The sequence below is a fragment of the Aplidium turbinatum genome, chromosome 4, assembly GCF_918807975.1.
Source record: "Aplidium turbinatum chromosome 4, kaAplTurb1.1, whole genome shotgun sequence".
Lineage (NCBI taxonomy): Eukaryota > Metazoa > Chordata > Ascidiacea > Aplousobranchia > Polyclinidae > Aplidium > Aplidium turbinatum.
The window spans coordinates 46,805,802-46,831,746 of record NC_137475.1 but is presented as its reverse complement, the minus strand read 5'-3'; the positions used below and the strand labels follow the sequence as shown (position 1 = coordinate 46,831,746).

The 25,945-nt window shown below is 38.9% G+C and overlaps 1 protein-coding gene across 1 annotated transcript; it reads left to right on the top strand.

Moving 5' to 3' along the window:
* Positions 1-1,187: 1,187 nt before the first annotated feature.
* Positions 1,188-2,228, top strand: LOC145769251 (uncharacterized). Its single transcript, XM_082580829.1, has one exon. It carries the CDS (start codon positions 1,188-1,190, stop codon positions 2,226-2,228), a length of 1,041 nt encoding a protein of 346 aa, XP_082436955.1.
* The last annotated feature ends 23,717 nt before the right edge of the window (positions 2,229-25,945 follow it).

Sequence of the window (25,945 nt, the reverse complement as noted above, 5' to 3'; positions counted from 1 at the left end):
TTATATAGGCTACCAAGAAGCCTACTTACTTGCATACCGTGCCTTTACCTTTTTTATATAGGCTACCAGGTAGCCTACTTAGTTGCATTTGCATACCCTGCCATCACATTTTATATAGGCTACCAAGTACTTATAGGCTACTTGCATACCATGCCTTAACCATTTATATAGGCTACCAAGTAGCCTAATTACTTACATACCATGCCTTCACCATTTATATAGGGTATCAAGAAGCCTACTTACTTGTATAACATGCCTTCACCTTTTATGTAGGCTACCAAGCAGCCTACTTACTTGCATACCCTGCCATCACCTTTTATGTAGGCTACCAAGTACTTAGGCTACCGTACTTGTATACCCTGCCTTCATCATTAATATAGGCTACCAAGTAGCCTACTTTACTTGCATACCATGCCTTCACCTTTTATGTAGGCTACCAAGTAGCCTCCTTACTTACATACCATGCCTTCACCTTTTTTATAGGCTACCAAGAGCCTAGTTACTTGCATACTAAACCTTCACCTTTTATATAGGCTACTGTGGCGCCCGAGAGCTCTGACGTAACGCACGTCACATACTGACGTCATATGGAATTCTAGCACCTTCGTTTCCAATCAGCAAATACCGCATACGTTCGGAATGCAATCCTGTAATCAATCTTTGTACCGTGCCTGAATCATTGTACCACTGTATTTCATCGATAAGTGGATCCACCGTTATATAATGTTAAATGATCGCATGTAGCCTAGAATTGGCAATGCCTGTAGATTGCGTCTTTCCAATTAAGCTAGAGTGCTTCTTAAGTAACGGCAACCATGATCCTTCACTAGACCTTTACAAGGATTCTAGAGTTTTCAAGCTAGAGGAAGGTTGTGAGATTTCTTCTAGTAAGTATAGCCGATTTTTTGCTTGCGAGTTGCCCAGAGAAGCAAGTGTTTTGCGCGGTGCAGAACAAGAAGGAAGGTGCAGTTTGAAATACAAATTTAAGGTCTCAATTTTACATCAACTCAACCAAACTGGAGACAGATGTCCCAGAAAACAAGAAGGAGACGCCGTCTCTAAAAAGAAAACGAATGCATTCCGAAGAGGAGTACCAAACGGAAAACAACCCAGACGAAAATGGCAACAATACTACTACAGTCATATTGAAATCGAACCAGCCGGGAGAGCAAAAAAAAACATTAAAAATGTATTCGCCGATACTAATCGACCGATGTCTGCAATATCTAATAGGCGAATACAAATCCTGCTCAGCAAGACAAGATGGAGGACTTCAGATAAATGCAAACCCAAGCCAGATAGAGGTTATCCTCAAAACAAAGACACTGACGGATGGAAACACCATCAACATTCCGATCACCGCCTACGCCAAAAGACCACCTGGAGCAAGTGGAGTAATATACAATGTTCCTCTCGGCATGGAGGATGGAGATATTCTTGCGGCGCTGAAGGATGCGAACATAAGGTCGGTTAAAAGGTTTAATAAAAGAAATTCTGAATCGTCTGAACTAATTGCATCTACTACTGTATTATTAATCTTCAATAGCAAATCACTACCAGACTCAATAAAAATAGGTTATCAACGATTTAGAGTCTCGCAATACATTCCAAAACCCTTAAGATGTTACAACTGCAATCGATTTGGACACATAGCGAAATTCTGCAGATCTAAAACCAAATGTCTCCGATGCGGTGAACAACACAGGCATGATGAATGCCCAAGTATGGCAGTAAAATGCTCAAATTGTGGTGGAAATCACGTCGCTATTTCTAAAAACTGCCCCAAGTACTTGAAAGAAAAAGCCATACAGAAAATGAAAACCACTAAGAACTTAACATATGCCGAAGCCTGCAAGCAGCAAAGAGCTGTAAATACAGAAATGCCAAGTTATGATCTGGACTTCCCTCCTCTTGTAGCAAGCACAACTCAAACAAGCCAATTGAATAAAAATCTATCCTCTAACCAAACTAATGACAGTATAAATATAACTCCAGTCACAATGGAAAAACCCGGACCCTCGAAACCAACCAACTTAGGAGACGAGAGCGGCCACTTTATAAATAACCCAATCCTATTTCTTGCTTTTTTAGCAGAAGTGATTACAAAGACAACGTTCGCTCAAAGCCAAAATAAAGAAATTGACATTTTTCAAATTATCGCCGACGCAGCAGGTTCTAGAATGGGATTTCTAACAAACTCGGACATGTTAAAATCACTAATAATTTAATGTTCTTCACAGTGTGGCAGTGGAACTGTCGGTCAATTTATAGGAAAATCCCGGAATTGAATCAACTAATAGCAAGCTCACAAACCCCACCGGATATCATTTGCTTACAAGAAACACACCTAACTCCTAAATACTCTCCTAATATTAATGGATATCATCTCTACAGAAAAAACAGACCTGCTCACTTGGGAAAAGGAGGTGGTGTCGGAATCTGCATTAAAAGAAATATCTCCTTTACAGAGCTACCCATCCCGAATGCAGACCCACGGCTGGAAATTATTGCAATTAAAATCGAACACCTAACTGTATGCAGTATATATAACCCACCCACAAACTCATTTGCAGGTGACCAAATAAACTGTATTTTCACTAACCATAAAAAATTATTAATTTGCGGTGATTTCAATGCCCACCATGTCATGTGGGGGTGCAACAACAATAATAATAGAGGGTATGCTCTACTTGAAGTAGTTGAAAATCATGACGCAGTAATCCTCAACACCACTGTTCCCACCCATATGTCTTTAAATAAGCCGGAAATCCGATGGAACACTCTAGACCTCACTATTGCTTCTACTTCCCTTGGTCACAAATGCATCACCGATATCACCAATGAATTTTTGGGTAGTGACCACTGCATAGTCGCTACTACAGTCAATGTTTCTCCCCCACATAATGCAGAGTTTGTACCATCATGGGCATTCCAAAGAGCTGATTGGGCAAAGTATTCCAAATTATGCCAAGAAAAGCTAAATTCTTCTGTTGTCTCAAATGATATAAATACATTTAACCAAAACCTCTCCGAAACTATCCAACTCTGCGCGTCTATAGCAATTCCTAAAACCAAACCATTCAAATTAAGTGGCGTTCCATGGTGGAATGACAATTGTAAACGAGCAGTAAGGAACAAAAAAATAGCACTACAACGTCTTCATCGTACCAGACACCCAACAGACATCCAAGCCTTTAAACGCCTCCGGGCAATTGCCAGAAAAACCATCATCCAAGCAAAAAAAGAAAGCTGGAACAATTTCTGCTGTTCCCTCGATAGTAAAACAAAGCTTGACAAAGTGTGGAAAATTATTAAAAAATTTTCAGGCATAAAGGAAACCAAAAGAATCCCCACTCTTGCCACTAAAGCAGAAAGTGATACCAACAAAGCCAACATCCTTGCAGATCAATTTCTCTCAGTTAGCAGCTCAACCAACTATTCAAAAAAATTCCTTGAAAATTCCAGTCTTTCAATTTCGAACAATCTACAAGCAAAACTGGCAACCCATTTCTACAATAAATCTTACAATTCACCCCTGCAAATGAACGAGTTGAAGACAGTCCTTAAAGGTAATAAAAACACTGCTGCAGGTGCGGACGGCATTTATTATCAAATGTTATGTCATCTACCCCCTTGCAGTTTGAATATCCTCCTCGACTTCTTTAACTACGTCTGGTCGACAGGTACACTGCCACTCAAATGGAAACATTCAATCATCATTCCAATTCATAAGCCAAACAAACCAACGGGTATACCCTCCTCCTACAGACCAATTTCTTTAACCAGCACCCTTTGCAAAACTATGGAGAAAATAGTAACTAATCGCCTCAGATGGTACCTAGAACAAAACAATCTACTTTATCTTCAACAGTCTGGATTCAGAAAAAGACGTCGAACGACAGATCATATTATCAGACTCCACGACACCATCCAAAAATCCTTATCTTGCGGTGAATCAGTACAAACTGTATTTCTTGACCTTGAGAAAGCTTATGATATGGTCTATCACGACGCAGTCCTCCTAAAACTATATGACCTAGGGATCAAAGGAGCTATGCTATCTTGGATCAAATCTTTCCTGTCAAATCGTACTTTTCAAGTCAAGGTTGTCAAAGCTTTATCTACCACAAGAAAACTAGAAAACGGAATTCCTCAAGGCAGCGTTATTAGTCCATTACTATTCAACGTAGCGATCAACGATTTACCAAACTTAATTACCTCTTCTACAGCACTTTTTGCAGATGACTTCTGTTTTTGGAAAACAGGAGAAGACATCTCAACTCTGTCTAATATAATCAAATCTGACTTTTCAAAAACCAAAGACTGGTGTGATAAATGGGGCTTCAAGATCTCCGCAAACAAATCAGCGGTTGTGCTGTTTACAAACAAACGTAAATATGATCCGTGTACACTCGAAATAAAAAATTCGTTAATCCCCATCAAAAAAGACTACAAATACCTTGGAATCACATTTCAGTCAAATGGAAAGTATAGCATCCATGCTAAACATGTTGCAGAAAAATCCAAATCAAGACTAAATGTCCTTCGTGTACTGAAGGGCACAAACTGGGGAGCAGGAAAATCAGCACTGCTTTGCATCTACAGAGCCATAATACGATCGGTTATTGAATATGGTATGGAAGCATATTTTGCCACAAACAAAACCACACTCCAACCAATTCTGACATTACAAAATGAAGCTCTAAGAATATGCTCCAGAGCAATGAAAAGTACCCCAATTTCAAACCTACAACACTACTGCAATGAATTACCCTTGTCACTTAGATACGAGCAACTGTGTCTAAACTACAAAGCCCACATTCTGACATTTTTACGCCACCCAGCACATGACATCTTCGAGGAAAGTTTGCCAAAAAATTTGATCAACACAAGTAACTACCAACCATTCCATTCCCTCACCGAGACAATAGACACGAATATTACCGTAAACCTCATCCAAGAACCATCTATCCCACCCTGGGAAGTCTATATACCCATAACTGACTACACCCTTGTGACTGAAACCTCCCAGCTTGACCATCCAAATGCCATTTCTGGAATAGTCGCTGAGCACCTCACAAAAAATTACTCAGAATTCCTCAACATATATACAGACGGATCCAAGACCAACACGAAAACCGGATCTTCCTTTTTTGTAAACCGCTATGGAATAAAACGCTGTTTCACAATTAATAGATCCGCATCTGTGTTCAGTGCCGAACTGTTTGCAATAAAGGCCGCACTTATATGGATAAAAGAGACCAAACAAAGTAAGTCGGTCATCATTAGCGACTGCTTAAGTGCACTACGGACGATTTCAAATCCAACCTGGACAAAACACAGCTTAATCAATGACATACTTCTGCTTCATTCCAGCATTATATCAAATACAACAAAAGTAAAGTTTTTATGGGTTCCTAGTCATGTAGGCATTCCTGGAAACGAAACTGCTGATTTCTTAGCAAAACTTGCTTCAGGAGCCATACCAGCAATACCAACATCAGCCATTACCCCCATCTCCGCAAACACAAAACTCAGCCTAAGTGAAGTCAAAAACCTCACCAAAGATCTAGCTCTGCAAAAATGGAATAATCACTATATAAACAGTACCACAGGCCAACTCTACAAATCTATATATCCTGACACCAAAAGTGCAGGAACAAACAAAGTACCTGACCATCCAACCGTCTTTAGACTCATCACCGGTCACTGCCGTTTAAACCAACACCTCTTCAAGATCGGATGCCACACTTCTGGACTATGCGACACATGTATGAGCCCTGAGACTGTGAATCATTTTCTATTTCATTGCAGTAAATATGCAACTCAAAGGAAGTGTCTTGAACAAAATCTGAGCACGTATGGAATAAACATATCGGTGAAAAATTTTGCTGAAAATCGTCCAACTACTACACATCTGCTGGCTTTTATAAACTCCTGCAATAAGCTTATTTAACTTATTATTTTAATCATTGTAATCGTCCATGTTATACTGTAGTGCACCCGTGTCGTGTCTGCTCCCAGCCAGAGATCGATCGTCTCTTACATTGATTCAGCGTCTTTGGACATTGAATCGGTGTGGAAGGCGATTGATTTGCTGGCTGGGCTTTCCTTATTTTGTTTCAGTTTGTAACACCAAGCGTGCAATTCCAAAGAAGTACCTGACTTTCGTAGGCCTAACCTCCTACAAGAATTTCTTTTCCACTAATGATGTATTTAAACTACTGTATCGTATTATGTTGTGTTGTGTCGTATTGCACCCTTCACTATGCCCTGTTGTGCTCTAACTGTGCTAAATAGCTATTATAATAATGACTGTCGCTAAAAGACCTTAGCTGTTGTAAAGCGACATAAAACAAACCATAACAATCAATCAATCATAGACCTTTACAAGACTTCACTAAAATGTACTAGACTGTACTAGACTTTACCTTTACTTTACTATGCCATTTGAGACGATTCAAGAAGGTTCGCTATTATTTCTGTTTGCAACCAAGTTGGCTATTTGATTTCTGCAAGTTGAAGTTCTATTCTTTGAAAGTTCGGTGTCCTTAGTTCGCTATGTTCAAATCTCTGTTCTCCTGAAAATAGTGGATCGATTAATAAACGACGGAGCCTTGGAGAATTCAATCTCGTAGTCAAGCATTAGCTGTCAAGCCAGTTAGTAAATAGACAGTGTGAAGACCACCGTGTCCTGGTCATTCCTTGCCAGTCCCAATCTTGTTCTGCCCAGGAATGTCGCCGTCAGCACGGACGGCAGCATATGAGCGCGCGCACTAACCGACGCATCCGCTACATATTTATGGTGACCCCGACGTGATCTCCCCGACGTGATTCTTCCCGACGTGATCTTCCCGACGTGAATTTTGCTAAACTGTGAATTAATTTAACTGTGAACTGACTGACTGTGAATTGATCATTGGTTGCACTGGATTATTCTGGAGTACATCACGGATTACAACAAGCCTTGCCTTGCCTTTCATCGGACGCTCCCTCAACGACGACGCCGTGGGACTCAAGTTAAGTGACACTAATTAATGATGGTTGAATATTCTTTTTACATTATCGTAGTGGCCATAAGCCTTTTTATCTCCCTCGCCGTTGTCGTCCTTGGTCGTTGCCTCACTCCTGGCTCGCGACCGGGGCGTCTTGACAGCAGCGATGACAATGTGTTTCGCCCCCGTCTGGACTGTGGTGCCTGTAGGTATCTTAGGCTTTGTTGCACATTCACTGTTTAGTTTCCCGTCCTGGGTACGACGTAAAACTGCATCCATCTATCCATTCATCCATCCATCCATCCCATCTTTCCTTAGTTAGCTTAGCCACCGTTCTTGCATACAATTATCGAGTTAATTACAGTAGCTCTCAACCACCTCTTAGTCCTGGGTAAGACTCGGAACTGCATAGATTGCCTCAGCTAATCACTCTCTCGTTTAGCAGTTCCCTGCTCTGTAGTTGTCTTTAGGAGCTGCGCTTCCTCATATAGGCGTGCGACGCAGCACACTTCCTGTATATAGTACTTGTTAGAATCCTTGTCTGACACCTCGTTTTGTTCACATAGCGCCTCGTTGTTTATCTTTGTAGCCACTGTTGTTAGGAACTTGCTCGTTAAGGTGGTGTAATAGATATAAGTCGACATACTGCTTGCGATTAGCTTGCCCGTTGCTTTCTGCTTTTTTGGCCTTGCCCTGCCACTGCTATCGTTGCTTAGTTATCATAGATGTAAGCCGACATGTTGCTTGCGGCTAGCTTGCCCGTCGCTTTCTGCTCTATAGGCATTGTCCTGCTTTCGTTACCCAGCTGTCATAGATATAAGCCGACATGTTGCTTGCGACTAGCTTGCCCGTCGCTTTCTGCCTCATTGGCCTTGTTTCGTCACAGCTACTCGCATTTATCTGTCCACTGCTTCCTGCCCTGTTGGACCGGTTCTCCGCGCAGTCGCTTCGCATAGCTATCATGCTTTCAGTGTATCTATCGTTTGGTCCCTGTACCTGCAGCACTGCATACACACATTAAATGCTTCCGCAGTGCTCACCTGCTGTAACCGTTGTGTTTAGATTGTACCCTTATTGTAGTTGTAATTGTAACCTAATTGTAGTTGTAGTTGTAACCTTGTCGTAATTGTAAGCGTCGTAAATGTAACCTGTATGTAATTGTAATTCATGATTGTTATCGCCCTCACTAACCGCATTTTTTGTTGCACAGAATAGTCTCATCGTAGCCGGATGTCCGCCGCACGAGACCTCTGCTTCGACCGACCGTCAGAGCCGACCAGCCGCTCTTCCAGAACAGAGGGACTGTTAGCGCTCGCGCCGTGCGGAGGGGATCCGACCCAGTTCTTGTTTTCAGTGTATACAGTGTTATCGATTCAATTTAGACTTCACCTTGTTATATATATATACTGTGGCTTGCATTTGCACGTTTCTTCTGCCTCACATGTTTTTGCTTCACGCACCTTCATCAGAAGCCAAACGGTTCGCCCCGTTTGCCTTGCGGGGGTGTATGTGGCGCCCGAGAGCTCTGACGTAACGCACGTCACATACTGACGTCATATGAAATTCTAGCACCTTCGTTTCCAATCAGCAAATACCGCATACGTTCGGAATGCAATCCTGTAATCAATCTTTGTACCGTGCCTGAATCATTGTACCACTGTATTTCATCGATAAGTGGATCCACCGTTATATAATGTTAAATGATCGCATGTAGCCTAGAATTGGCAATGCCTGTAGATTGCGTCTTTCCAATTAAGCTAGAGTGCTTCTTAAGTAACGGCAACCATGATTCTTCACTAGACCTTTACAAGACTTCACTAAAATGTACTAGACTGTACTAGACTGTACTAGACTGTACTAGAATTTACCCTTACTTTACTATGCCATTTGAGACGATTCAAGAAGGTTCGCTATTATTTCTGTTTGCAACCAAGTTGGCTATTTGATTTCTGCAAGTTGAAGTTCTATTCTTTGAAAGTTCGGTGTCCTTAGTTCGCTATGTTCAAATCTCTGTTCTCCTGAAAATAGTGGATCGATTAATAAACGACGGAGCCTTGGAGAATTCAATCTCGTAGTCAAGCATTAGCTGTCAAGCCAGTTAGTAAATAGACAGTGTGAAGACCACCGTGTCCTGGTCATTCCTTGCCAGTCCCAATCTTGTTCTGCCCAGGAATGTCGCCGTCAGCACGGACGGCAGCATATGAGCGCGCGCACTAACCGACGCGTCCGCTACAGCTACCAAGTACTTAGGCTGCTGGTATACCCTGCCTTCACCATTTATATAGGCTACCAAGTAGCCTACTTGCATGTTTAACTGTATGATGATTGATGAATCAACCATGTTTGATGGGTGTGCGGCGCACACACTCTGAATATACGCCAATGCAATATCCAGGGTTGCCATCGACATGGACCCCAAAATAAGGACAACAGAAAAATTAAATTTTCATACAAAGTAAAACAAACGTTTTTGAACAAATCTCAGCATTTTTACGAGCTTTTATATATCACATGCCATATTGTTTGCCAGAAACAATGTGTTCCAGCAATTCATTGTTCGTAAAAAAATACTTTGTGCATCTCACGACAACTCAGGTCTGGGTTTACTTTTACTGTAGTAGGGATTTGGCTGTCATTCCAGTAAGTTTATTCACTAATTGTTGATAAGACAAAATAAGGACTCAAATCAAAAAGAAGGACATTTCCTAGCAATAAGGACAGTAATATTTTCTAAGATAGAGTTCTTCAAAATAAGGACAAATCTTAGAAATAAGGACGGAATGGCAACCCTGGCAATATCCCTGGAACGGGGTGATTTACCGATTAGTTCCGTGTTGTGCGCCGTCTTCCTGGCGTTCAATTAAAAAATGGTTTTCGATTTCGCCATTTACTCGACAAACCTCCTAAGAAACTCGAGTTGCTAAGCGATCTGTTTCCGACGGCCCTCCCTATTGCTCAATAAACAAACTTGTCGCAAAAAGGGCGAGATGGTGCACTGTACGCTCATTTATGTTCTGTCCACTAACTTTGCAGGATGATACGAACTGACAAACTATAAGACGTAGTTTTGCTTAAATTAAAAGCAATAGTAGGCTACGTTTGATCAGTTGCAGCTATAAAACGCAACCTATAATTTAATTCAGAATAAAAGCAATATGATCTGCAGGTTCCGTAAATGGAATGTACTGTACAGCTCCACGTGAATAATTGTCATGATTTTGTTTACACAAATTTGTCATTTACAAACCATTAAACGTTCACTTGATGGGCTACTACAGAACCACATGCAAGAGTAAACTTTGTTTGACAGCAATGTAACGATAAAAAAGAACTTGTGTTAACAAAAAAAAACGAAATTGTGTCAAAAGTACAACAAACAACAAGGTCTTTTAGCCAGTTCCCCAGATTATTGCTCAAATTTAGTTCTGGCTGAAGTCTAATGAATCATAAAATCTTGTTTCAACTTGAACCTGTGAATTCTTTTTCCTTGATTGTAATATTGCTTTAATGTAGGCTACCCATCTCCTTCAACGCTGTCCACCGCATGTGATGAGCATCTGTTGTGTGTGGCAGAGAAAACGTAGAAAACAACTGTTGTGAAGTCATTATTGTTTTGATGTGCTCTTTTATCACATTGCTGTCAACACCACGCATCGCTGGGGGTTCCGTAACTGGAATATCTTGCCAGTCTATCATCTCAAAGTAACGTTCGGAACTGAACTGCAATATTGACAGGGTGAACTTATGCTGACGAGTGCTGTGAGATGATAATATTCTTGAATTGAAAATTCTTCTCCATCCTAGTTCCCTTACATACTTTTTGGTACGGTATAACATATGCTTGCAATCAAAATGTTTTCAAGATGGGCATAAAACGCATTCCTCTATATTACTTTGTTGAGGATATTACGAGCTTTATTCGATAGCTTCTGAGCAGAGTGTAAAATTTTAAAGAAATGTTTTTGGCCATTAGTGAAATTTCTTTCCTTTATAATGGCAAACCATACTGGAATATAAACATTCATAATATAGTCCACACGTTCCACCAATACAGCTGACGCGTTAGATGCAACATATAAACATAGAATTCTATTGGCTGTGTTCAACCATCTTGAGTGGTTCATCCTACCTGGACTCCTATATGCGAAATGAATTGATATATCTCCACTTTTCACTGCTCTGTGCATGTGTAGAAGATATTTTTGGTCAGTGCTGAGGTCATTTTCATCAATTTCAATCTCTGGTGCAGGAACTGCTTTATATTTTACAACATCTAGTTGTGTGACAGTGGCTAGCTGCTTTATAATGGGCCCAGTGAAGCTATCAGGTCTGCTAGTATTGCCATATCGTTTAAAATATGCCTAAGAGGCAATTCATTACTATGGAGTAGGCATATTAACCATTGAAGTGGCTTTTGGAAATGATCTTCCAGGAGCTTTATCACGACGCCTTTTTGACCTGTGTTAACTGGGGTTCCATCGCATCCAATTGCCATTACATTATCGTAGCTAATTTTATTGGATCCAAGATATTCAAGAATCCCGGTAGCTATTGACACATTAGATCAGTTGGCTGCAGTAAAATGACCAATGGCATGATAAGTTGGCTCCTCAAGTAAAGTAATGTGTTCTTCAACTGCGAAATGTTTTCGAAGTCGCCTAGCAGTTTCATTTTGTTTGATGGTTTAATCTTTTCGGTCATCAAAATATATGCTTTGCAAATTTATGCACATGATAGGCCTACTTTCCATTTGAGTTGTAAACCTCATTTTTTCTCGTTCTTCTCACTTTGCTTTTATCTATGAATGATTGAGATTCGCTATCCGTTACAACTCCCGCATCTTGTAGAAATGATGAAGCAATAAATGCTGCAGCAGACCTCTTTGAAATACCAGTAGGCCTACGATCGCATGATTCAGCAAATACTACTAAACTGGATGTAACCATGCTTTTTCTGGGGTTTTCCGAGGCAAAACTGGGTTGATGATCAAAATCTTTGCAGCGTTCTTCATTGGATGACAAAGTTTCTGAGCTTGAATAAGAAGTTAAAGGTGTTATCAAAGCGCTACTTGTGCCTGCTCCTGGGTTTTCACGTAAAAAACGGAATTGTTCTGATCTTGCGACTCTCCTCGGAAAACCTTTAAAATTAGATTTTGTGGCCGATTTATCATGTTTATCAATCACCATTATGCGAGTTGTTCTTTGATCAAGAAGGAACTGTTGTTCTGTAACAGGGACACGATTTTCCTGCGGGCAAGTACATTGCAGAAAATTGGAACACTTAGGCTACAACAACCGATTTCAAATATTTTTACTTTCCAGATTTTTTCATTTGGTCCAAATTTTGCTGAAATTTAGGCCCACCTCTAGAATTTGACTTCAAAAGGTTATTCTGTTTTTTTTTGTAACTCTTCATGATTAGTATGTACTGATGTTCGTACCTCATTCGTATCATCCTGCAAAGTTAATGGACAGAACATAAATGAACGCACAGCGTTAACACCATCTCGCCCTTTTGCAACAAGTTTGTTTATTGAGCAATGACAAAATAGCATTTCAAATTGGTGAAAATTCAGCATTTTGGTCGTCGATGCGGGGGCAGTAAACCTTAAGCTTCGAACATGCGTTTACATAGGAAAGTTCTGGGTACATCCCACTTACAATTTATAACTAGCCAGTAGAAAAATTATAAAAAAATTATGTTAAAACGAAAAGTGAAATTTCCCATTTTTTTTCAAATAATTGAAAGTTTGACCCCCCTGCGAGGGTAGAAGATGCACCTCCAAACTGATGAAATTTTGCACATGTAATGCTTTCATGCATGTGCCACTTTTTATGACAGCTGTTTTTGAATTTCGAAAAAAAGTCAAAAACGGCCCACCCTATTCAACAACCAACCACTATTCAATAACCAACCACCATTCAACAGTCAACAACCTATCACCATTTATTCAACAACCCAAATATCCCATTTTTGTTCAACAACTGATCTAATTAAGGTGAAGTTCATTCCTTCGTCACCTGGAGGAATATTCACTCGGATGGTTGTGGAAGCGGAACTCATCGAGAGATCATGTCTCCTGGTTGTCGCTGTCACGCTGATGACGCTAACTTTTCCCAGATTGAGACCAGATATGGAAACCTTAACAATCAAGTTTAACTCAGTGGTTTTATATTAGTAATTGTGGATCTACCTTAGGATATGTTTTACCACTTCTTTAAACTTTCTCAAAATATGTGTCAGGCTACAATTGAATTGATTAATACCGACAATTTTTCTCCTTCTTATTCTTATTTCTCTTCTTCTTCCTCAATTGTCTGAACTAGGCATCGACGGCCTCGGATGAATAATTAAACCAAGTATTTTTAGGATATTTTGTAGGAATTATTGTTTCTGCCTTGTCACTTGTTTTAAATGAGTTTGTTTTTGTGTGCCAAGTGCACGCTTTCCAAACTTTTACCAGTTATACAGGAGAGAGATGCTCTAGATTTTGCTTTCTTATTACATGGCCGAGAAATATATGCTGTATTGTCTTGTTTTCATAAACAGGAATTTGGTTGGGTTCACTTATTGTAAAACTACAATACTACATAAAACTATATACTGACAATTATGAAAGCAAATTGTTTGAAGTTCACAGTTGTATTGCAAATTTTGTATGGCTTGATACATTCACTTTAAATTCGAATTGTTCTTGATGGGGTTAAATTTTCTATAGGTTACACTCTATCGAATCTTCATGGTGAGCTTCACACGAAGTTGTAAACCCCATTTTCAGTAATGACGTGTTATGGCCCATCAGCATGAAAACTCTCAGCGTTTTTGATGCTTTTGCTTTATGTTAAGACAAACTTAATGTTCAAAGCAAAAACAGCCATCGCAATGAACATCTACCGAATATATTATTTTACAGTACTATGATAAGCAATGAAAATTAATAGACGGTACTGTTATTAATATCAATTCAATATGATTTCAGTGATTATAATACAATGTAATATAGTAGCGTATCCAATTAATTAGCGACGACCTTTTAAAACACACGTTAATTCGAAAAGAAATAATAATTTATCAAAAGTCGCAGTCATTTTAGAAGATTTACACCACCGGTTACAGGACCATCTTTGATTGTTTCCTTGACAGAGTCAACGCTGATTCATCATATACGCCTTGGAGAGTAGCTAGTTGAGAAAATTCAGATAATATGAAGCCAAGGAAGTTTCCAGAAATATTTAATAAAACTACCATTCAACGTTTTATAGGCAGAGAAAACTTTTTTCTCTCCACATTGAGAACTTCCAAGTCTGACTACTTAGATTGCTGGAAGATGGAGACTACCGTTTCTTCGACTTGTTGTTTTTCTTTACTCATTGCAAACAAACTGTATTTATGCAGAAATGTCTGCAAATAAGCAGGCACTAACCGATCAATGCAATAAACAAAGAAAAACGAAACACATACACTGCTTCAACGCGTGACGGAAACCTACCAGAAATTACCATCAGGCATTGGAGCGTGCAAAGCAATGTTGCAGAACGCATCTTCGAATATTAAATTCTCATCAGTGCAACTACATTTATGAACACAATAACAACGGTTAAATTTAAACTCAATACAATACATTACAAAGATTGTAAGGACTTATTCTCAGTGTTCAATTGAATATTAATAAATCCAGAGACATCAGAAAATCACTTCCGCATGCAATTTCAGCCGAAATTAGCCTACTCGCTTAAGGTTTTTTTTGTTTGTTAAGACAGACTTAATGTTCAAAGAAAAAACAGCCATCGCAATGAACATCTACCAAAGTATACTAATTTACAGTACTATGATAAGCAATGAAAATTAATAGACGTAGTAGAGTCATTTTCAGAGGATCCGTGACCGTGTTGAGGATACCAAAGTTTCTCAGTGGATTTAACAAGGGCAACTGATACTAAAAAAAATAAGCTCCCATATACCTCGCAAAAATGGCGGGAAAGTTGTTTTTTTAGACGTTTTTCAAAATGGCCGCCACCGCCATCTTGGAAAACTGATAAAGTTCTATTTCTTGACGTTGGATGGCCAAAAATGACAATTTAGATGTCAATTCCCACTAATTTTGGTGTCAAAAACACAATGGGATGGCATAATTCATGATTCAGAGTCCCTTTGACCTCAAAATCCAAGATGGCAGACGTATGCGGTCCCCTACTGTATTAAGATTCACTATCACTGCAGGACAAATATGATGCACAGCTGTCAGAATCACTTCCGCTATCATCATCGCTGTTCCCTATATATAGATGACTTGGAGTTGTTGGAAGTTCCAGAGATGGTGGAAGTGCAGGTTGGGTATAGCATAGCCTACTGGGAGGCATATGCCATTTACAAGGTGCCATCCATGGCCAATTGGTGATGGATGATTCTGAAGATGGAAGTTCTTCTGCAGATATGTGAGGTAATTGGTGCGCTCTAAGTGTGGTCGTAGACTGTCAGAGTCACGCACCAGTCTGGTGGTCGTTTTTTTCTTGAGTACTGACCACTTTGCTGCTCTCACCTCTTCCAGTGTCTCGTGTTTGGTGTCACGATAGATGTACGGGATAACACATTTCTGTAACTCATTGATGATTTCTTGTGTGACCGGGAGGATTGTGCCACAACTCTTAAGGAGGTTATGAGCTTCTGATGATTGTTTTACACTGTCAACAATAGTTTTCTTGCCTACTCCATAAAAGCCGGAGTTATGATCGCATGCGGTAAGAACATGAAGTGGGATCAAAGACTCCGCCATTGCCTCATCACACAAACACTGAGCACTTATCAGCTGAGATTTGCGTTTCAAGCACAAGAGTCCTGATATTTGCCGAGCTAGTTATCGGTATGCTCAGTCTCTATGACAACCGCTTCTGAATACCCTTCGGATCGCAGCTTACCATAGAGATTGAACAGAGCTGTGTCTGCTTCTGCATGGGCACATGTGAGATTCTGCAATACTTCATCTGTGGTGAGATTCCTTACTGGTTTGCCAACAACACAATATATGAGCTGAGTAGTGATTGTAAATGCCCTTCTTTTGAAGGCAGCCTCGATGAATGCTTGAAGGCGAATTTTATTCTCTGGCTTACTAAGAAGAGCATGAAAGTCTCTACTAGAAGGAAATTTGTCCTCTGACTTCATAAACACATTGCGAATGGACTGATTTTTTTGACGGTGTTGTCGTTCACTATCTTTGATGGAGAAGTCTTGCTCGTACGAGTCATTCACCAAGATAATACGTTCTGCATTCGTATGTCGGTTCAGGACAAAGTTCACAAGTTTCTCACCATACTCTCCCCACGTTAACTTGGTTCCATCTGCTTTTTCTCTGTCTTCAGTAGGTTAGTAGGGGTTGTTAGACGCCATATTAGTCCAATGTCTACTATTGATGTGTAAATATCAGGATAAGGCATGGATGTCATTGTCAGCTTTTCCTGTAGCTTAGGCTACTCTTCTGCGTTTTGCGCATAGTACCATTTGCATTAAATATTGAAAGGCACTCATCTGTTACTCAATGCTGCATTAAGTCTTCGATGCTTAAGCCATCACTTGCCTCAACAAGTTTGATGACAGAGGAAAATGCCTTACTCTGCATTTCTTCAGTTGCCTGTTTCAGGTTTTCACTTCCTGTCTTCTCGATTTCTTGAGTTGCAAAATTACCTCTTTTACTACGTGGTATTCGAGCAGTAAGGGACTTTGTTTTGGAGTAGACTCTTTCATTTAGAAATTCTTCCACTCTCCTTTCTCCATCGGCCTTTGCAGACTTCAGATCAGCAAAGAGAGGTAGAGAGGCTTGAATTCCAGATTGTAGGGATCTTAGTGTCTGATCTGACTGGTCAAATGGATCACCATGGAACTCGGTGAGACATGCACTGATATCCTGCACAGATTGTTCATTTATCTTCATCTTACTTGGGGCACCATCTGCATGCTTTCTTGAACCTAGCCTCTTGTGATTTGTGTGACGATGGACACAGACTCTTATCGCATACAAGGAAGCATCAACTTCAGTGAGGACTTAAACTCCACCCAGTTTCTTGTCCTTATAGCATGAATATTTGGATAATCCATGACTTATGGTATAGCATGGATAATCCATGCCTTATCCTGATATTTACACATCAATAGTAGACATTGGACTAATATGGCGTCTAACAACCCCTACTAGCCTACTGAAGACAGAGAAAAAGCAGATGGAACCAAGTTAACGTGGGGAGAGTATGGTGAGAAACTTGTGAACTTTGTCCTGAACCGACATACGAATGCAGAACGTATTATCTTGGTGAATGACTCGTACGAGCAAGACTTCTCCATCAAAGATAGTGAACGACAACACCGTCAAAAAAATCAGTCCATTCGCAATGTGTTTATGAAGTCAGAGGACAAATTTCCTTCTAGTAGAGACTTTCATGCTCTTCTCAGTAAGCCAGAGAATAAAATTCGCCTTCAAGCATTCATCGAGGCTGCCTTCAAAAGAAGGGCATTTACAATCACTACTCAGCTCATATATTGTGTTGTTGGCAAACCAGCAAGGAATCTCACCACAGATGAAGTATTGCAGAATCTCACATGTGCCCATGCAGAAGCAGACACAGCTCTGTTCAATCTCTATGGTAAGCTGCGATCCGAAGGGTATTCAGAAGCGGTTGTCATAGACACTGAGCATACCGATAACTAGCTCGGCAAATATCAGGACTCTTGTGCTTGAAACGCAAATCTCAGCTGATAAGTGCTCAGTGTTTGTGTGATGAGGCAATGGCGGAGTCTTTGATCCCACTTCATGTTCTTACCGCATGCGATCTTAACTCCGGCTTTTATGGAGTAGGCAAGAAAACTATTGTTGACAGTGTAAAACAATCATCAGAAGCTCATAACCTCCTTAAGAGTTGTGGCACAATCCTCCCGGTCACACAAGAAATCATCAATGAGTTACAGAAATGTGTTATCCCGTACATCTATCGTGACACCAAACACGAGACACTGGAAGAGGTGAGAGCAGCAAAGTGGTCAGTACTCAAGAAAAAAACGACCACCAGACTGGTGCGTGACTCTGACAGTCTACGACCACACTTAGAGCGCACCAATTACCTCACATATCTGCAGAAGAACTTCCATCTTCAGAATCATCCATCACCAATTGGCCATGGATGGCACCTTGTAAATGGCATATGCCTCCCAGTAGGCTATGCTATACCCAACCTGCACTTCCACCATCTCTGGAACTTCCAACAACTCCAAGTCATCTATATATAGGGAACAGCGATGATGATAGCGGAAGTGATTCTGACAGCTGTGCATCATATTTGTCCTGCAGTGATAGTGAATCTTAATACAGTAGGGGACCGCATACGTCTGCCATCTTGGATTTTGAGGTCAAAGGGACTCTGAATCATGAATTATGCCATCCCATTGTGTTTTTGACACCAAAATTAGTGGGAATTGACATCTAAATTGTCATTTTTGGCCATCCAACGTCAAGAAATAGAACTTTATCAGTTTTCCAAGATGGCGGTGGCGGCCATTTTGAAAAACGTCTAAAAAAACAACTTTCCCGCCATTTTTGCGAGGTATATGGGAGCTTATTTTTTTTAGTATCAGTTGCCCTTGTTAAATCCACTGAGAAACTTTGGTATCCTCAACACGGTCACGGATCCTTTGAAAATGACTCTACTAACGGTACTGTTATTAATATCAATTCAATATGATTTCAGTGATTATAATACAATGTAATATAGTAGCGTATCCAATTAATTAGTAGGGTGGCTCGTTTTTGAACTTTTTTTTTAAATTCTCTCGGGGTAGTGGGGAAATGGTGCCAATGAGTGAGAAAACGCTCATGATAAAATTTGAGATTTGTAAAAAATTGTCTTCAGCCTCCTCATGGGGCCCAAAAATCGAAAAATGGGGTCAAAAACGCAATTTTTTTTAAAAATATTTTTAGTTTGGGTAGATACAATATTGTTTAGATATATCTAACTAACCTAAGAAAAAAAATTGGAGTAATTTGAACTATTCCTTCAGCTTCCTCACAGCTTCTGAAAATTTTCATTTTGCTAAAAATTTCGCATTTTTGTATGTGGTTACATAACTACAAACTTCGTCAGTGACGTAAATTCAAATAAAAGGACGTCACTTTTTCCTACCAAATTAACCCAATTTCATTAAAAAATGACGCAAAAGCTCAGGGCAGGTCTATAAAGAGAAATACAATGACGTTTTATAGCTGGCAAAATGTCTAACGCAATTATGTATTATGTAACCACCCACAAAAATGCGAAATTTTCAGCAAAATGGAAATTTTCAGAAGCTGTGAGGAAGCTGAAGGAATAGTTCAAATGACGCCAATTTTTTTTCTTAGGTTAATTAGATATATCTAAACAATAGTGTATCTACCCAAACTAAAAATATTTAAAAAAAAAATTGCGTTTTTGACTCCATTTTTCGATTTTTGGGCCCCATGAGGAGGCTGAAGACAATTCTTTACAAATCTCAAATTTTGTCATGAGCGTTTTCTCACTCATTGGCACCATTTCCCCACTACCCCGAGAGAATTTTAAAAAAAAGTTCAAAAACGAGCCACCCTAAATTAGCGACGACCTTTTAAAGCACACGTTAATTCGAAAAGAAATAAGAATTTATCAAAAGTCGCAGTCATTTTAGAAGATTTACACCACCGGTTACAGGACCATCTATGATTGTTTCCTTGACAGAGTCAACTCTGATTGATCATACACGCCTTGGAGAGTAGCTTTTCAATAATCAATTGAAATAAAATCTGTACATCGCTTTCATTGAGTACCGTATAAGAAAGCTTTCGACCAAGTGAAACATACCAAATTACTGGAGATGCTAGATAACATTGGAATTGACAATAAGTATTTACGTTTTATTCAAAACCATTACTTTGATCAAGTTGCAGCAAGAAGAAACAATCACAAGTGACAACATCAACGATTGGATATCAATCAAGAAAGGCGTTAGACAAAGATACGTGCTCCCTCCATCCTTTTTCATTATACAGTGAGATCATCCTCCGATATCTTGAAGATGAAGATGGCGTAAATGTTGGGGGAACTAACTTTAACAACCTGAGATATGCTAATGAAAATGTCTTGGTGGCTGATTCGGAAGCAAAACTACAAAATTTGTTAAACAAAGTAAATGAAAGAAATAAAGAATTTTGGAATGAGAATAAATGAAAAGAAAACCGAAACAATGATAATCACAATGAAAACAAACTGCAATTCCAATCTGTCAAATTAAAATGAATGGAACAATTACTGTAAAAAACAGTACAAAGTTTTCGATATCTTGGCACAGCAATAAACTGAGACGCCAAGATGATAAGTTCAATATCCTTATTGCTCAAGCAAAAGCCTCTTTTCAGCAAATGAAATCAATATTATGCAACAAGTACATCTTTCTCAACCAGATACAGAGTATTGAGGTGTTACATTTATCCAATTTTAAATAATAATTCCAGAAACCTGGACAATTACCAAACCAATTAATAAAAGGATAAAGGGTTGGGAAATGTGGGCATTCCAACAATGCAAAGGATTTCCTAAACCGACAGAAAAATAAATCAAAATGTTTTAACTCAAGTCAAACAAACAAGAATCTAATAAAAAATATAAAACAAAATCAACTTCAATTTTTAGGACAAGTGCTGCGAAAATGAAAATAAGAACATCTCTCTCTTTCACAAGCAAAGTTGAAGGGAAGAGTGCCGAAGGCAGACAAAGATTAACCTACTTTAACCAACAAACCGACAAAACTAACACCAAAATAATACAACAGAGAACCTTGGAAACTTTACATGAAAGAGGCCGTCAATGCTTGGAATCAAGTGCGAAAATAAGAGAAGAAGAATCTTTGAGATCTATTGGGAGTGTATAGCAACAAGCTATCATTTAAGTAAAACTTGATACAATTAGTTTTAGAATTGCTGTTGCTGGTGACCAGAATATAGTGAGTTAGACATATGTCTTGCAATAGTAAGAAATATGTGTCTTTTTCTGCTGTAACAGTTGCATTATTAAAAACTTCCAAAATCACCCCAATTTATTTTAACAGGTAAGTGCATATTGGTTGGTTTGGTTTAACTTGATGCCGCTGAATAGAGAGCAATCCTTACAATCAAGGCCGGATTAACCATTAGGCTAATAAGGCTATAGCCTTAGGCCCTGGAAAAATTCGGCTTTTTGCAGGGCTGATGGTGATGCAGATCCAGTACCAGAACAGTAGCCTACAGTTTTTGCTTAAAAACGAATAACTGAGTTGAGTCAATACATATGAAGAGCCCATTTCCAAAACCACGTAGGCGCCACTTTTACCGAAATTGAATTTAGACCAGGGCTTTTCAACCTGGAGGTCGCGAGCCGTTTTTCAGAGGTTCGCAAGGCGCTTGAAATTCCAGTGTATTGTTTTCAATTCTTTTTGGCCAGAAAAGATTAAAAACTGTTTTTTCACAATTGCCCATTCCTCTACTTGAGGTTATTACAGTAGATCGTGTAAGCTTTCAGACGTTGCAAAGGCTTTAACTATAGGAAAGCATTCGATATTTTTCACCAAGATCTTGTATGTTGTTTTGTGCAGACTACAGTTAACCAGTAACAATCGCTATGGTAAAAAAGCAAAATTATGTAGAATCCTATGCAAAATATAGATTTCTCAATATCGTTTTCAATGGCATTGAAAAAAATTAGTGTCGGCTATTTTGTTTGAAAGATTCTTTCAGTAACATGTGCACGCATTGACAAACTTAATAGTTAAAAAGATGCAGTCCCAACCATCTCACTGAAATTGATTTAAATAAATCCATAAAAGATTGCAATAAACTCAACCGGTGAAAGTGCGAAAACGTAGATTATTCTCATTATTTTATCTCCAATTATTTAGCTAAGCTTGATAGAAAATGGAAATAACAATCAGAGGAAATGTAATAAAAGCAGTGATAACATCGCAAAAAAACGTTTCTCATCTCCGAAGTTCACGTTGAAACGGCAAAACTAAACATAACGGGAAGTCGGCATGAATCAAATTTGGTTAAATTTTGCATCAAATATGCTTTTAAAAACAGAGAGAGACTGTTCACCAGGCATTTGATAATAAAAGTAATTTGCGTTCTTCTGGTGACTATTTACTAGGTTTCTTCCTGATGTTAAAGATGATAACTAGCTTATGTATTTCCGACGTTTCGTCAATCAGCACGACTGACTTTATCAAGGTGGCTAAAACAGGTTAACATAACCTGTTCAGCAACGATGGCACAACACAAAAACATACTGATAAAATGAATAAAGTAAAGCAGCAAGAATCAGAATTAAAACACGCAACAAGATACCTAGAAGTTAAACTGAATGCTGTGAATGCCTAAAACCAGTAGGCTACTTTCCAACAGCGTAAATTTATCTATTTATTGGGCCACCGTCAAGAAACGTTGAAAAGATATCAGACAAGACAGAAAACAGGGGGATTAGCAATAACAATGATGGAGAAGACGCACTTAGAATGGAAAAGGTGAAGCTAAAATTAAAGTAATTTTTTGTACACAGAGGGGAAATTCTAACCATCTTTCTGTTTACGAGCTGTTTTCGTACGCGGAAAGTTCGACACGGGCTATTTTAGCCCCGTGCAAATTAATCGCTAATAACGGGAGCTATGAAAATCACAGAGCAAAAATAATTTGCAAGATAATAGCCATGTGTATTGTGCGTATAGAAATTAAAATTTTACCCCACAAATTTATTGAAATAAAGTGTTTGAGATGAAAAAACGATAGAAAGTCGGTTTTTATTATAATTTCCCGAAAATAGCGTCAAAATTGACCGTTCGAACGCATATTTTTGAATTACAACATGAAGTAATGCTAAACTAAACAAAAATTTACTTTTGCTTATAAACATAAGGCACTTTTGGGCGTTTTTACATTACAAAGAAATTGCACTAATATTTATAATCCACCATATAATTTGTTTGCTCAAATATCAAGCAGCGAAAGGTCAACTCTGGTTTGTCGCTCTTGTCCTGACCTAATTCTCATTGTAGAGAAATAAGCACAGCTTGATATGTCCTCTGGTGTCATTGCGAGTGCTAACAGCGTATAGATACTTTGCTTATGTCGATACAACGTTCAGCGGTGTTGCGATACAACCTAAGAAAGTCATGCGTTTGTTTCAAATTGCATTTCTCTTGAATGAATGCTTTTTTGTTACGCAAAACTTTCGCAGAAAATATCGGTCGCTTTACAGCGGTTCACCGTCGTCAGACGTTGAAACATTATAAACATTTGATCTGTGAAAGTAGGCTAATGCCTATCAGCGAAAATGGAAACACATAATGTCATCCAGGCACTGTTTATTGAAAATGAAGGCATGCAGCTCGTCATTGCATTGAGAAATAATTGACTTATCAAAATTCTTCGAAGACAAGAAATTCCAGTCACAAAAAAATATGACTTGTGCGAAATATTGTACAAAACAGATCGTACTGCAAGTGTAGTAAATTAGCGTCGTCAAGTATAATGGTAATGAAATTGAACCGCACAGCTTTACAAGTAATATTTCGATCAATTTATAGATAGAAAAATACCCCGCTTTTGAATAAAACGCTGGCTTTTGAATAAACGGCCAAACTTTTGAATATTTTGAACATATTAAACTTTTGAATAAATGGCAAAATACTGTGATTAAAATATCTAATCCCATAATCAACGATAACATGATAAGAACAAATCTTATGATAACCCACTATTTCATTATGAAAACCACTGGTAATAGCAACTTTGAGTTTGCTGTTAATCTATGGTTTCGTCCCAAAAATGTTGACATTGTATGGCGGAGTGACCCACGTAGAATAGATACATCATCCAATCATCTAGACATGTGTGATTTGACTAATGACATGGCTATTGGCTAGCTGCCACCCCTCCACATAACTTTCGTCTCCCTTGGCTTGTGATAAGGACAACTCGCGGTTCAGGTGACTAATGATCATCGCATTGACTCACCCAACGTCTAAAATGTATGAAAATGCAGACACAGTCCATTTTGCCGATTCGGCTTGACGCTATAATATGCCATCTTCTGGTCGACGACATCAGTCCCACCCTTGGCAAAATTTGTAGAGCTTGATTATTGCAGGTTTTTTCTTTCCCTCATCTTTGGTTACTCCAAGGATTGGTTGCATGGTTGATGAGACCAGAACATTGCGTTTACCGGTAGATTTTGGTTTGACTGCGTACGACGCAACGGTAATGTGGGTTCTCGACTCCTCCCAGTAAATTTTGGTACTGAAGGCTTCCCGATCAGTGAGAGATTTTAACTCGCCAACCCCTTTTCTATTGGTTTGCCATGTTCCAACTAAAGTTATGTTTTTGTTCCAAAGCCATTCTGCCAAATCAAGTGAAGTGTAAAAGCGATCAAGGGATATGTTTCGTCCTTGAAGCGAAGAAATTCTGTCCAAATTGTGTACCAACGTTTCCACATATTCCATAGTGGAAGTCAGATAGTGTGGTCCTGGTACACCTACTGGTTTACCCGCATAAGCTATGGCGGTATAGGTGAATGACATACGCGCACTATTTATGCTTCTGAGCAACAAGTCATATTTAGCAGGCTTATTTTTTTGGTCACTTTGCCAGCGATCGGCCCTTGTGCCTTTATCGTCAAAACGAATATTTGCAGACAGAAATTTGAATCGGTTCAACAACATTGTCGCACTAAATATAGGATGTCCATATATCTGGGAAAAGCAATGGTTAATTCGGTGAAATGTTCGCTTGAGTAGTCCTCTAACAAACCACAATCCAATAAATGCTTCTAGTTCCATGGCATCAGTTTGCTGAAAATGTGAAGCATGCCAAGATGATCGTTGAGCCTCCGATATTCGCATAGCCTCTCTCGTATACAATTTAGGCTGGCGCAAAATCTCGAAAAAAAATTTTTTTTCTTTTAAATCTTTCGTCAGTTTGGAATATTGTTCCTTTTGGTAAATGTATCTCCTACACCAAATTTCACAAAAAAATATTAACGTTTGACCCTGGTTCACTTGGTTTGAATTTTTTCAAAATATCGAATTTTCGCTTATCCCTGAAACTGCTCACCCGCTATCTTCTAATGCACTCTAGCATCTTAATGGACACAATAAGAGGCAGTAACACAAACTTGTAGCAAGCAAAATGGTTTAATTAGCAACTCCATGAACACTGACAGGTCTGACACATGTATTAATCTCAAAATGTCGAATTCTACCACACTTCAGAAATGATTTTCTTTGTGCACTCTTCACGTAATAAATATCTACTGCTTTCAGTTTCTTGAATCATTTGACGATGTTTATCGATTTTCACAGGCCAACAAAACTTTGTTTATATAAAGACATGTGAGAGTCATTTTAAGGTATTTCGAGGCCCCTGATTCTAAAAATGCACTAAGTTTTCTCGAATTGGCTTTAGATTTTGAGTTACAGCAAAAAATTTTTTTTGCAATTTTGAGCCCCTATAGATTTATCGTCGTGTCGTTTACTACATAGACAAAACTGGAAGTAATCCCAGGCACATTTCTGAGTTGTGTAAACGCTATTTGGAACCAATCACGCTGATTACAACCCAAACAAACAGCTATTTAACGTTTACTGGCCTAGTAACAATCAAAATATGATGTGAAGCAAGCCTGAGGATACAAGATGTAGAATATATAACTTGCGTTTTGCATTAATATATTTGTTGATTTCAACAGTCTCAGACTTACTAAGTAAGCTACTAAGTACAAACAAAATGCATACATTGTTTTGCTTAACAAACTAGACAAATAAACAAAACAAAGCTATCGATGAACAAACGCAACTCTTTATTATGATTGGCCTACTGAGCAACACCCATCAAGGTTTGAAGGCCATTTATATAATTACAGAATACAAAGTTATGTTCT